Source organism: Idiotropiscis lumnitzeri, chromosome 5 (genome assembly GCF_059441095.1).
Source record: "Idiotropiscis lumnitzeri isolate Australia: NSW breed Sydney's pygmy pipehorse chromosome 5, RoL_Ilum_1.0, whole genome shotgun sequence".
In the NCBI taxonomy this organism is placed as follows: domain Eukaryota; kingdom Metazoa; phylum Chordata; class Actinopteri; order Syngnathiformes; family Syngnathidae; genus Idiotropiscis; species Idiotropiscis lumnitzeri.
This window is the reverse complement of record NC_142395.1, coordinates 28,788,372-28,802,741: the sequence shown is the minus strand read 5'-3', so window position 1 is coordinate 28,802,741 and position 14,370 is coordinate 28,788,372. Positions and strand designations below refer to the sequence as shown.

The following is a 14,370-nucleotide window of genomic DNA, read 5'->3' as shown; positions in this document are numbered from 1 at the left end:
CAAAGGAAACAAAGAAAAAACACGAGAGAAGAATGTTTCCCAGAGGGAGAACGCACACCGAAGCCAAGTCGGTTAAGGAAACGGCAGACACAGAGACACTGGGCTAGTGACGGGAAAATGACGCTTCGAATGTGCTTCATGAACCAGCTGCTGTATTTTTTACTCCTCTAGATGGCGCTGTTATTTTCAAAAATGGCAATTCATTGTGTTTTCAGTCCAATGTTGAACAGAGAGTGCCATCTAGTGGAGTCCAAAAATACTACAACTGCTTCATGAAGCAGATTTGAAGCTTCGTTTACCCGTCACTACACTGGGCCTCTTGGCATTGTGCTTCTTTTTTTTTTTTTTTGCATTCTTCTGAGATTTTTCACAATGAACGTTAATGGATTATTTGTACGCATTTCTTTCAATTATTATTAGATATTGTGTATCTGTTCTGATTTGACCGACTTCATCGCAGGCTTCAAGGTGAAACCCTTCAGGAGTTTGTGACCTGATGCCGCCCGAGCGGACTCCAAGTTGCCTCGGGTCCTGGCTCGGGCGCTCATCTCCTGCGGAGGTTGCGATGTTGTTGGGTCTGGAGAACGCAACCGGGCCAAGGGACGCCTTTCCAGAAATGAGCTCTCCCACATGGCACCGCCACTGACCCGTGTTACTGACTCTGACAGTCTCGGCACAGCGGGGGACGGCGGGCATTCCATACACATGTGGGAGGCATGGCCACCCACCCCAATTTAACCCAATTAGAACTAATCCTCCGGTGCATAGCGATGAGGGGTGAAGGCAGACGAGAAGGGTAATAAGATACCGTAGCAACGTCAGGCAAGAGTGGAGCGGAACTTTTCCTTCAAAGCCGAAACAAAGCAGCAACACAGAAAGAGAGATTTCGGCACAGACTTTACCTTGGCATGCGCCCGTGCGGTGGTTTGGGATGAAGCCTCTCCGGCAGGGGTGAGGCTGGGCTGGGCACATTTCACACGGGTGACCCCATGCCCGTCCCACTGTGGCACAGCACAAAGTCTTTGTGCACACGATACCAGTGAGCTGGCCTTGACACATCTGTTTGTTCACTGAGGCGAAGCACGGACCGGTCCGATAGTCTGTGAAGGAAGGCCAAACGAGAGTGAGTGCAAACTGTGGACGATGAGAGAAAACAATCATGCAAGTGGAAGACGTCTGCCACTGGGAATCAGCCGTCGTGCACGGCAAGCTTTTTTCATCGGAGCGCTCGATTGGTTGATTCATTCATTCACAGATTGATTCTTTGGTTGCAATATTTCTGGTCAATTTCCATCAATGTTGTCACGAAACCAAAATTTTACTGCAGTACCAGTCCTGAAACAATGTCATGGCAAAAACATAAATGATTTGGATTCATATATTTTCCTGCATGTGACCCCGCTTGTCGAAACACAATATTGTGTTTGTGGAATATGAATTATGCACCCGTTTTTTTCCCATTTTGCCTCGGACTGCCACGTGCTGTCAACTGAAAATGACGCGGCACGGTTGTCGAGTGGTTAGCGCATCTGCCTCACAGCGCAGAGGTTGTGGGTTCGAATCCTTCCCGTGTGGACTTTGGATGTTGTCTCCATGCTCGTGTGGGTTTTCTCCGGGTAGTCTGGTTTCCTCCCACATTCCAAAAACATGCATGGAAGGTTGATTGGACACTCTCCATCAGGGATGGTCAATCAGGATCAGGATCGTTACCGAGCTCCTGCAGACCTTGCGGATCATTTGAATGAGGTGTGTTGCAGCAAGGAGAGATGGAAAACAGGTAAGATACCGGCCCTTGAGGAACAGGACTGAGGACCCTGCTCTAACTTGTCCCTCGGTGTGATTGTGAGCGTGAGTGGTTGTTTGTCTTTGTGTGCCCTGCGATTGGCCGGCAACTAGTGATGGGAAAATGAAGCTTCAAATTTGCTTCCTGAACCAGCTGTTGTATTTTTGAGTCCTCTAGATGGCACTGTTGCTTTAAATAAAGGCTTTAAAAAATGGCAATTCAGCCCAATGTTGAACAGAGTGCGCCATCTACAGGAGTCCAAAAATACTACAACTGGTTCATGAAGCACATTTGAAGCTTCATTTACCCATCACTACCGGCAACCAGTTCAGGGTGGACTCCACCTACTGCCCAAATTCAGCTGTTATAAGCTCCGGCACGCCCGAAGCGGATTGGACAGTGGATGGATGGATAGAGTCTGGAAAATGATTAATAGTTCATAGTAGTGTGGCTGGCGATACTTAGAAATAATAACACTCAAATCAAAAATTCTTGGAGCAGTGAAGCAGAGAAACAAAAATTATATTATTTTTGCTGAAGATAAAAAAACAATCTATTTGACATCCAAAGATTTACCAGTCAAAATGCTCATGAACTCGAATAAATTCCGGTTTATTCATCATCATTACACTTTTAGGAATAGCCAGTCTGGGGGAAGAGTGATTCCCAAAGACTGCAGAATGTCTGACAGCACATGTTTATGGAGCCCAGTAGGTGATTTCCACCTCGCTAAAACGAGAGCTAAAGAGTGTTCATTCAATAGGAGCGAAACATTCTTTATCTCTCCTCCCCTCAAAAATTGTGTTGAAAAATTCATTCCATTTATCCACACGCATCAATCTTTGTCATTTTCTTGCAAAGCTCCAGTTTCAATGGATCTTATTCGCTATCAGGTGAGAGGCTTAGTAGATGCTGAATAACCGATAGGAAATAAAGTCTTTGGAGGGATTGGGGTGAGCAGAGAACTTGTCAGTGAATAATCTAAAAAAAATGATTTCCACATTTCACAGCTCGCAAAACGTTTTGACAGAGGAGTTGTTTAAAACAAACGGGACATTGTGCGTTCTCCGTGCGGACCAAGGCCCGGCCCAAGTCCGTCACGTGCACCAAAGCCTCCACGGTGTCTCTGCCTCTGACGGCAAACACTGTGTGAACCAGAACTGGGTCATCTCTCCTTTTCCCTCCCTTCCTCCCACCCTGAGTTTGCTCGGTCGCTATTGCAGACGCATGTTTAACTTCTGCCTCCTCCCAACCACAAGAGGAAAAGAAATATTAATTGTTTGAAAATGGGGTCAAAACAACAAAAATAAAAAGATTTAAGTTGCCCGTGTGCAAAGCAGAGGTTTCCATTTATTCGGTTCCATTCACTTAATTGACTTTTCAATGATTTTTTTTTTCTTGTCAGGGTCGTTTTAATGCAATTTACTTTTTATTTGGGTATTTCCGTCAAAACAGTCATTCATGTTGGATCAACTTTTTAGAGGCAACAATCTTAGCACAACAAAGAAAGCATGTTCTTTGCTGACTAAAAATATTTAGTTGAATTGCCCAACTTGAAATTTTAATTGTAATTCGTTGCCTTGAAATTTTGAATTCACACATTTTTTCTTACAGAGCAATTGCAGTTTTATCGACAGGTCACACGATTGTGCTTCATAAATCAATGCAGCCCTTAAAGTCGCCACGGCCCGACACAGAAGCAAAGTTTTTGAAGCGACACATTACATGAAACATGGCAAAAATTCTGATATATTCAATTCAATAAAATTCTGAATATCTCGCTGGTTTACTCCGTTTCTAACCTGAATACCTGCTGTATACGCCGATTGGAATACCCCGATCACTAGTCATGGGCAAATGAAGCTTCAAATCTGCTTCATGAAGCAGTTGTAGTATTTTGGGACTCCTGTAGATGGCACTCTCTGTTCAACCTTGGGCTGAAAGCACAATGAATTGCCATTTTTTTAAGCCTTTTATTTAAACCAACAGTGCCACCTACAGGACTCCAAAAATACAACAGCTGGTTCATGAAGCAAATTTGAAGCTTCATTATCCCATAACTACTTGGGGTTAGTTTTAGCATGTCTAGAAAGTTGAGAAAAAAATTTTTGCATATCTGCCTTTTCAGTTAAAAAAAAAAAAAAAAGTACAAGAGTGTAGCTGCGAATTAAAGTCAAACGTAAGTGTCGAGTTTAGATAAACAGGGAGAGGCTGAAAGTTGGAGGGAGGAAAGTGGTGGTGTCATTTCATCTGTCCCCTCTCTCCATGAAGTGTGTGCAGCTGGGGAGGGGGATCCACCCATGGCCTGTTCAGCTGGGAGTGCTTGCACGTGTTCACACACACACGCCCACACACACACACACAAAGTCAGAGTCCTGGCCCGTTCATCTATAGTCTCGCCAACGATGATCTCAAAACAGACCAAAACTCACAAGAATGTCGCTCTCTTTGTTTCACTTCTCTACTTTCGGAAAATCATTCCCAAACTATTTGGAAAATTGTTCACACACTCTCACAATTGTTTTGGTAAACATGTACATGTGATGTCGAAGCAAAGAGTTTTTTCCAAACTCAAGGCCAGCCATTAAATATCTGCACAGGTCCAGATATGTTGAACACAATAGAAATATCGGCGTCCCCAAGGACATGTGCACTGAATGCACAACAACAACAACCTTGCCAGGCAGGAAGTGGGTCCAAAAGTTTCCTTGGATTCCGTCCAAATCGCACAAAAACCTTTGAACAACTATTCCAAGCCACTGTTTGTCAATGTCAATACAATTACCGTATTTTCCGGACTATTTTGACTCGATTTTGAACCATGCCGCTAATACAACGGTGCAGCTTTTCTGTGGATTTTTCTTTCACCACTAGGGGCGCTATATAATTCGGAAAATACACGAAATAAATCTCTCTTTTTTTTCTCTTGAGTCTGTTCTGTTTTAATTCGCAAAGTTGTTGCTGTGTTTAAAGGCACTTTTTTAACAAACTGTTCATGTTGCATTCACAGCACAAAATCGCTCTCTACATGCAGTAAGCAACACTTTTTTTTCAACATAGAAAACTGCGGCTTATAGCCTGGTGTGGCTTGTATATCGTTTTATTTTTTGATGTTTGTTTGTTTTCCTCCAAAAATAATTTCTGCAGCATATATACCGGTGCGCCTTATAGTCTGGAAAATTCGGTACGCATCCTTAGAGCTAGTGCGGATATTTTTGGATTATAAATCGCTCTGGAGTAGCATTTTCAAAAGTCAAAAATTGCATCAAGAAGAAGAAAAATACAGATATTTTGGGGTGAAATGTATTTTACAAAAACCGAGAACCAGAACCCTAAAGCTCAGAGTCGCACCCAAAATTCCCATTCCTTAATCGTGGGTTCATTTGAAAATACGCTCAGCTTCACTCCCAGCGTTGGGAAACTCAAGAGTATAGCTCAAATGAGCCGTTTAGTCATTCCGAGTGGCAGAGCCCAGTGTGTCAGGCATTACAGATGGAAAGAGTTCAAGCACGAGCTGCTAATTGCTTTATTGCATAGGCGGCATTTAGATATTAACGAGAACGGAGCGTGCTTTGCCTCTCCCAGTCCGAGCACACACACGTCTCACATCATCACAGTGAATTGTGTGGACGGAAAGAGTTCTGGTTGGACAAAATATATCTACTAACGACAGAAAAGATTTGTTTATTTTATTTAAAATAGCTTACCTTAACGACAATCCCGTGTCGCATTGTGGTTTAAGGTAGCAAACTACGCAAAAAAGTGCAGGATATAGTCCGAAAAGTACGGTATATCTTGAGTTCTTGGGAAAAGACTGAACAAATCACATGTTGCAGTCATGTAAAGTAGCCAGTGAAAAGTTTGTGTAACAGTAAATTCACAACCAACTGTGCCTTCAAAATAATTCACCATGGAGCCAATAAATTGTGAATAGGAATGAAACGAAACCACTTGCAACAAAAGTGAATCCACCCTGAAGGGAAAAGGTCCAAATTGGGCCGAATGTCAAAATGCTTGCGTGGCCACCAATATTTTCCAGTGTTTTCAAGCGATGCTGTAAGGTTTTGGAAATGGATTTGGGTTGCCACTGCAAACATCTGCCGATGATGACATCACGGGGCAGGAGGATGCGAGAGATTTGTGTGCGCCTCCACAAGTCAATCTTCTTCATGCCTAGATCACCTTGCAGAGTAAAATTGTTTTTTCAGATCCTCAGAGAGAACATATTGAACTTCCACAGATCGGTACAAGAATGATAACACAAAATTTAACACACACCTGCTCCCCCCCCATCCCACCTGAGACCTTGTAACGCCAACAATTCACATGACATCACGGGAAGGAAAATGGCGGATTGGGCCCAATGTGGAGAATTTCACTCACGGGTTTACTCACTCTTGTCGCCCGCAGAGATATTAATGATTGTGAGTTGCATTATTTTGAGAGGACAGTACAATTGCACTGTTTTCAAGTTTTCGTGTCAAAATATTAAACACAGATCTCAAAATGATAACGTACATTAGTTGGATATATGCAAAGGCAGAATTGTTGATCATTAGATCAGCGCTTCTCAATTATTTTCTGTTTCGCGCCCCCTGGCAAGAAATAAACAATTTTCGCCCCCACCTCACCTCCCACTCTCCGCCACAACTATAAATAATAGCATTTCGTTGCAAAACAAACCTACACCGTAGTGTTAATACTCGCTGCACACAATCGGCAATGAGAGCGCCACTGCCAACTAGTGGAGTGGGTGTGCAATTACACTTTATTGTCGTACAGCAGAAAAAAAGCACTCGCCCCCTTCAGCATCGCACCGCGTCCCCCCCCCACCTCAGGGGGGCCCGTCCCACTATTTGAGAAGCACTGCATTAGATGAATAATGTTATGGCTAGTCGATGCACGTGCGTTCGCCAAATGATATCCGAAATCCGGCCCATCAGTTACTTTCAACAAACACACAAAGATGGACGCAAATCTCTGTGTTATCATTTCGCTTAGATTTCCACTGGACTGGAACAGATCGAAGCAATCCAGTGAGTCATTGAAGGACTTGGCCTGCTTCGCATGCTGCCTCATTTCAGCTCAAACTGTCACCACCAACCCAAGTGAACGCAATTGCTTGGAAATGCTCGATTCCCCCAAACGAGTGTGAGCGATCATCAGCCTTATGGACAGCTGTGGCCCATACCGCATTCCAGCCTAAATCACATTTAGGAGCAACAAAGAAAATATTGACGAGCCAGAGTGCATTTTTTGGCCGACTAAGTCGTGCATGGTGCTGCGGCTGGCCGGTCAGCAGACAAACGATTTGTTCACGGAGGAGGAGCAGAAACTCCCGACGCTGACTCCAGCTTCTGGTCAGGTCACATGTTTGTGGTTGTGTGCTCACCAACAGGACAACATCTAACTGTGATGGGACGCCGCTCAGTTTCAAGTATTAAAATTGTGTCGGGCTAAATGTGTTCATGATCGACTGGACACGTGTACTTCATTTATTCAGTCGTCAAGGAAATGCCAGTGAAAGCGACTTCAATGTAGCCAAAACACAAACAGATCTTGAGACCTCAGAGAAGACAAAATACGACATTAACTCATTGGAAATATAAATATGGATAAGTCACATTGGGATTAATGTTTAGTCTATAAAATAGGACACACTTCCAATGACTGATTATATAAGATTAGCAATTGTAAAAATCTCTTGGAGCCAATTTATAATTTTTTTTTAATTAACTCATTCACTACGAGCCGAGTAAAAAAAATAAAAAAATCTTTGGCGTCTTTTGGCAAATGAGTTAAGAGTTGTTGATAATCACACAATAAAAAAATGTGGGCATATAGACCTCGGCGTTTGAGAAATAAAAACATTGTCCAACATCACCAAGCTTCCACACAGGAAAGGAACAAAAAGCAAAGTCCCGTGTGTCAAAGTGTGTTTCGGCAGATAAGGCCTGTTGCTACCCCAACCGGCAAGAAGATAGCGTCTTAATAGTTTCGGGCTTGAAGAAAACACTCAAGCAAACCAGGACAACTCGGAGAGGCGTCTGAAGTCTGGCACAATACTAATTAGGAGCGCTGCTGACAATCCAAATATTAGCTTTGCCAGGTCACCACTTTGACCTCGACGGGTCATCACCGCAACAGCCCCCGAACACGTCAGCTGCGACTCGTTTGACTTCAAGACGTTGAACAGGCTCGTCTACTCGGGAGCGTTCACAACCGCACGACGTTGAGAACATTTGGGCTAACGAAGAGCAAAGATGTTATATTCCCCCGTGGAAATGGATAGTCACCGCTGGGCACAACTTGTCAACATTTTGGTTGCGCAACAAACCACATTCGGAGGCACAAAAAGAAACCACGAGGTGTGTTCGGTTCCAGAAAAAACATTCAACACCCCGTTCTCACTTAGGCTGTGAAATATGTCGGCAAGACGAGCAGTTTTCATTACCTTTCTCGCACTGCGCCCCCGTGAAGCCGTAGGTGCACACACATCGGTTGGGAGCCACGCATCTTCCTCCATTCAGGCAGCCATTTTCACATACCGCTGTCCAAAAAAAGAGACGAGGGTTAAGTTTTGTCGACAGGAAATGTATTATCTCGTCCTACGAGGTGTTCTAAGCCATTAATAGGCCGGCATAAAAGGTCAGTGGTTAACTGATAAGATGGTGGGTTATTAAAAACTTAGACACGAGAATACAAATAAAATAATTTGATTTAAAGGATGAATTGTTGTCATATGAGCAAGGAGAGAAGCTTGAAGACGTGACTGCAAACCTCCAGTTGTGCTCATGTGATTTAACGAGCCATTAATGACACATGAAGCATACAAATGGCAGCACATTCTTGAGCAACATGCTAACGCTGCTAATCGGTACGCAGTCATCTGTGTCAGTAGGATTCATTTTTCAGGACAACTTTGGTTGACTTTTGCTCACCATGGAATGCTCATTAAAATAGTAATCATACAACTCGCTCTGTGAACGTGAAATAGTAAAAAAAAAAAAAAAGGGTGTTGACTGATGCTTTGGCTAGTTATCCTGAATGGCTAACTCAGCGGCTAATCCCGCAGTTTGACGCTAGTATATGTCTTGTTCACGCAAATACTTATTACTGTTAATAAATCAATTGAATAATAATAGTAGTAATAAATCATTAATAATCAATGTCCTGGGCTCATGATATCAAATTTTAATTGAACGTCTTAATGTGTTGCAGGAAGTCCATTCAACACCGGTTATGAATTTAGCCGCTCAGCTCTCCGAGAACGGCAAAAAGTAGAAACATTGAACAGGTGGACAGTTTCATCAACACTTCAGGAAAATGACATCAAAACTAAAAGAGACGATATTATTTTTGGCCCAAGTTGTAAACTAGGGTGTTGTTAATATAAACATAGAAATGTTACTGTAATATATTTCAAACACAAGTGTATGTTGACAGAGGCAGAGGAGCAACAATAAAATAAAACATTTAAGACCTCCCAGAGGGTTCAAATAATGTTCCAATCACAATAGAATTGTGAAGAATTCTATTGTCTCTTCCTGAGGGTCAATCTGAAGGGTTTATTTTTGAATAAATAGAGATTTTGTGCCAGTTGCTATTTGTTAGAAGGCAAAGTTTTATTCAGTCAAGAGTACATATTGTCCGTTGTTGCCAGTTTTCAGTTTTTCTGTCAAAAAGCCCAATCGGACAAAATAAACCGTGATACTTACGTTGCCCGCAGTGGTTCCCCACGTAGCCTTTCTGACAGAGGCAGTGGTCCTCAGCACAAGTCCCCCCATTCATGCATCGGATGTTGCAGTGCTGGACTGCGGACAGAACGATACAACACTTAAAAACGACGAGCAATAAAAGGAAAACATATCTATAAACGCGAGTGATTGGTCAGGTGAAAAAAAAAATCGAGCACGGCATTCTGAATAATGTTACGTTTGTGAAATATGAATGAAGCAACAAAATCCAGCAATTGTTATCAATCTTAAGGGCGCGGCCATTTTGAAATCACAGTCGCTCAGGTCACGATGGATCACGATGTAGCGTTTTTTCCGGGTTTGGTCATGTGACAAACGTTGAACCCTTAGGCACTGTGATGTCATTTTCAGTTGACATTATTGGAAAGAACATTTTTGACTTCCTATTTAAGTATTGTCTAATTGTCGTAGATGCTCAAAACTGTCAATTTAGAAACAATGTAAAGTCGTGATCATGATTTTTTTGGGGTAGATATCTTCATTTCGGCATTTAATGATACAATGTCTTGTGTTTGTGTGTCGATTTTACAGCCAATTGGAACTAGGAGTTTCATTTCTTCAACCTCATGTAATACAAAAAGTCTCCGATTTCTTGACAGGGTAAGATGAGATCTAAGAAATACTTTTTAAATAAGTTAAAGTGTATTTCAAAATGATTCCATGAGTGTACAGCATCTCGAAGTTGTGTTTTTTGTGGCTCCCAGTTGAGTGCGTCAAGGTAAGACGTGATGACCCCACCTGATTTGGATCCACAGGATGTGGCGACTTGTCCGGTGGGACAGGTGCACATGTTGGGTCGGGAGCAGAAACCATCTCCGCAACTGCTGCGACATATGGCTGCAAAGAGCAACGTGGCACAAGCTGAGCAACGTGCATGTTTCATTTCAGGAAGTCTTCATTGTGTTTGGGAGAGAATGCAACCGATGCATTGGCTCAAGGTTTTGCCTTTCACTCGCCGAGGGTGTAGCTATGATCTCAACCTCGTCAACCCTCCAAATCTCAAAGCGGCTCCAGAAGAAATGGAGCCTGAGCGTTCTTAACCCTAATCATGCTCATGTTATAGCTGGCGCCACATGTTGCCGAGCAATTCGCTTTTCGGACTTGCTATAAACGCGCACCAGTGAAGTGTTTTTAGTTGCTGCCGGCTATTTTTTTTTCTCTTCTCCACTCCCTGGTTTTCTTTCCCACAGCCTGTTGTTGGCTTTGCTGCATGGCCTCAGCTCTGGTCAGGTAGAGTCCAGCCACTGACCCCTACTCCGTGAACCCCACTGCTAAACAATGTCATTAGAGCCGTGACAGGCATCCTGGCAGCCGGCCGGCCCGCCAGACTGCAATCATAGGAGGCTACGGCCTCTCAGACTTTCCTGTCTACTGAGGGAGGGGGTTGAGAACAGAAACTATAAAAAGAAGCGGTCCAAAAGAATGCCGGTGTAAATGAAGCAGAATTAAAAATTTCCACTTGCTTGAGGTCACATTGTCTGCTCGCACTTTATTAACAGGATTTGTCTCTCCTTTCTAAACATCATTATCCACTCTCCACTGCAATGTCACTCCAATTAATTAAGCAAATAAGTGGGGAGTTGGAACTCCAGGACAACACTTCCTTCTTTGCTTATTTGTACTCGGGGCCAGCGAGGCTGTCTCTGGCGGCCGAAACGCTATCACATAAACTAGAGTTACATTTAAAAGCTCAATTATAATATTTGCTCCATCAAACTATGTTAGATTATTCCCAACAGTCTGTTGGTTTCATATCACAACACACATCGAGAGGCTGGTTCTCCAGCACATCAGGGACTGCCTTCCTCCCACTCTGGACCCCTACCAGTTTGCATACCGGGCTAACAGATCCACTGAGGACGCCATCGACACTGCTCTGCATGTTGTGCTGGGCCACCTGGAACGACAGCAGAGCTATGCAAGGATGCTCTTTGTGGACTACAGCTCGGCATTCAACACAATCGTCCCGGACATCCTCGTCGCCAAACTGGACATTCTCGGCCTCCCTGCCCTCACACGCATCTGGATTAAGGACTTTCTGACCAACAGACCCCAGACTGTGTTGCTCGGCCCCTACACGTCCTCCACCCGCACGCTGAGCACCGGTTCCCCTCAAGGATGCGTGCTGAGCCCTCTCCTATACGCCCTCTACACCTACGACTGCAGCCCGGCCCACGGCAACAACACCATCGTCAAGTTTGCCGACGACACGACAGTGGTCAGTCTGATCTCGGAAGGTGACGAGACAGCCTACAGAGAGGAGGTCCAGAGACTGACGGCTTGGTGCGAGGACAACAGACTGCAACTCAACATTGCAAAAACAAAGGAGATCGTCATCGACTTCAGGAGGAACAAGACGGTGCCGCCCCGCCTCTGCATCGAAAGCGTGTGTGTGGAGAGGGTCCACACGTTCAAGTTCCTGGGAGTGCAGATCACCGATGACCTCTCGTGGACACACAACACCACAGCAGTGGTAAAGAAGGTCCACCAGCGTCTGCACTTCCTGAGAGTCCTCAAGAAATTCAACCTGGACAGGAAGCCGCTGCTGGCCTTCTACCACTCGTCCATCGAGAGCCTGTTGACGTACTGTGTCTCCACCTGGTACGGCAGCTGCACTGAGGCGGACAGAGTGAGGCTCCAGAGGACGGTCAAAACAGCGCAAAGGATTATTGGCCGCCCTCTCCCCTCACTGTCGGACATCTACACCGCCCGGTGCCTCAGAAGGTATCTCAACATCGTCAAAGACAATACCCACCCAAACTCACACCTGTTCGACCTGATGCCCTCTGGCAGGCGCTACAGGTGCATCAAATCAAGGACCAAGAGACTGAGAAACAGTTTCTTCCCAAGAGCCATCTCCATCCTAAACTCTCACACACACACACACACGACCACCCGTACCTTGCAGAACAGCAACGTGATGTGTTTTTATATACCATATTCAGTATTATTTTCCATTGTACTAACTATTCTCTTATTTATCTAATTTATATATTTATCTGAATTATTCTTGTATTGCACTGGAGAGGGGAGCTCTCTAATCTCGTTGCACACTTGAGTACAATGACAATAAAGGGATTTCTGATTCTGATTCTGATTCTGATTTCTCTTGGCTACGCAGCTTCCAGTAGTGATGGGCAAATGAAGCTTCAAATCTGCTTCATGAACCAGTTGTAGTATTTTTGGACTCCTCTAGATGGCACTCTCTGTTCAACAATGTGCTGAAAGCACAATGAATTGCCATTTCTTAAAGCAACAGTGCCATCTAGAGGACTCAAAAATATAACAGCTGGTTCATGAAGCAAATTTGAAGCTTCATTTTCCCATCACTAGCTTCCAGTACGTGTTTGTAAACGATCAGCATTTATTTATTACATTTCTTACAGCCAAACTGCACGTATTAATATGTCTAATAATCAGAAAATATTTGGTTTTGTCACGTGGATTAAGTCGGGTAAATCCCCACTGAAGTCCCGCCCCTGATTTTTTGGGATAACCAAGGAAGAGTCACAAATAAAAAGATGACTCTTCCTGAAAGTGTTCAATGCATTCAATGACCAAAATTCAATCTGTGATGCTCTTTCAATTTGGATTTTTAGGTGACACTTACGGACAATGCACTGGTTTCCCCCAATCAGAGTTTTCCAGCCCGGGCAGCAATAAACGTTGTTCCTTGAGCCGCACACATTGGGTCTGAGGAGAAAAAAAAAACGCATTCAACAATTCAGGTGTCAGATAACATCCAACATTTGATCGAAAAAGTTAAATGTGCACATTTAATAAGATGCAACACAAGTGAGCTGCTCAATTTTGGCTTCAAACGTTTTAACGCCAATCCCACTTGATGTTTACTGTCAAACTAAACATAAAACAATGAGAACTACACCTTATGTATTGAGAAGAATCCAACAAAAATGCCCAAGAGCGTCCCTGTCTTCCAATGCTAACTGATAATGTAAAACGCCGTTATCAAGCTAATGGCTAGCATCGATAGTAACATTTTCTGAAGCCTTTAGACGTTTATATTTGACGTGCAAACACGTAGACAGTTGATATAACAATACTCACAGGCATATATTCTTTGAAAAATGATTCATATTTCAGCATTTTACTGAGTCACAGTGAGTGCTAATTTTCCTTACGAAAAAACACATTTTTATTATTCTTTTGGGGGAAAGGCTCACTCGGGTTACTGTAATGGCGTTACCATTCATTTCAGTGACCAATGATGACCTGCGATATGAGCGTTTTGTGTTACGAGCCTGGCCATGGAACAAATTCAACTCATATCTCAAAGCACCACTGTGAATTAGCAATGCGACTGTTTTTCAGATGGAAATCAGGTGAGTTGTAAGTATTATTTGTATTTATTTTAATTACAGATTCTGAGCTGCTTTACATGATGTACATGTCACATTTGCGTGTTGTGATACTGTTGAGAACAATTGTTTCCTATGCAAGCGTTTGCGGTTGATGTCAATTCCTGAGCCATCCTGCCCCCTACAGGTGAGCCCGAGGCCTACATATGTCAGACTTGAATCCGTGCTGACCTGCAGGTCATCGGATGCAACTCCAACCAGATCCATGAGGTCATCATGAGGATGTCAGAAACATTCTTCTGGTGGTAAGTCAGCGTGACACAGCACGCAAGCTCTTCCTGAGCGCTGATGTTCACGAAAATGAACTTAAAGCACATCAAATAAAAATCTACTGTGTGACCTTCGTCAGCTGTTTGCTGTCATCACTGCGCACAGATGGTCCCTTTTTGGGCTTGCTTTCTTCTCCTGCCTTGCTTGCTTTTATTCTCTCGCAAATAAACTTTGTGACACA

The 14,370-nt window shown here is 43.6% G+C and overlaps 1 protein-coding gene across 1 annotated transcript in view; it reads right to left on the bottom strand.

The window, feature by feature from the left end:
- The window catches only part of fbn1 (fibrillin 1), a 59,621-nt gene that overhangs the window by 43,797 nt on the left and 1,454 nt on the right, over positions 1 to 14,370 (bottom strand). Inside the window, exons 3-7 of the mRNA XM_088295713.1 lie at positions 13,151 to 13,233; positions 10,279 to 10,377; positions 9,502 to 9,597; positions 8,238 to 8,333; positions 903 to 1,100 (exon numbers count right to left, since the gene is read on the bottom strand). Coding sequence (XP_088151839.1) covers positions 903 to 1,100; positions 8,238 to 8,333; positions 9,502 to 9,597; positions 10,279 to 10,377; positions 13,151 to 13,233 — 572 coding nt within the window. The remainder of the gene's footprint in view (positions 1 to 902; positions 1,101 to 8,237; positions 8,334 to 9,501; positions 9,598 to 10,278; positions 10,378 to 13,150; positions 13,234 to 14,370) is intronic.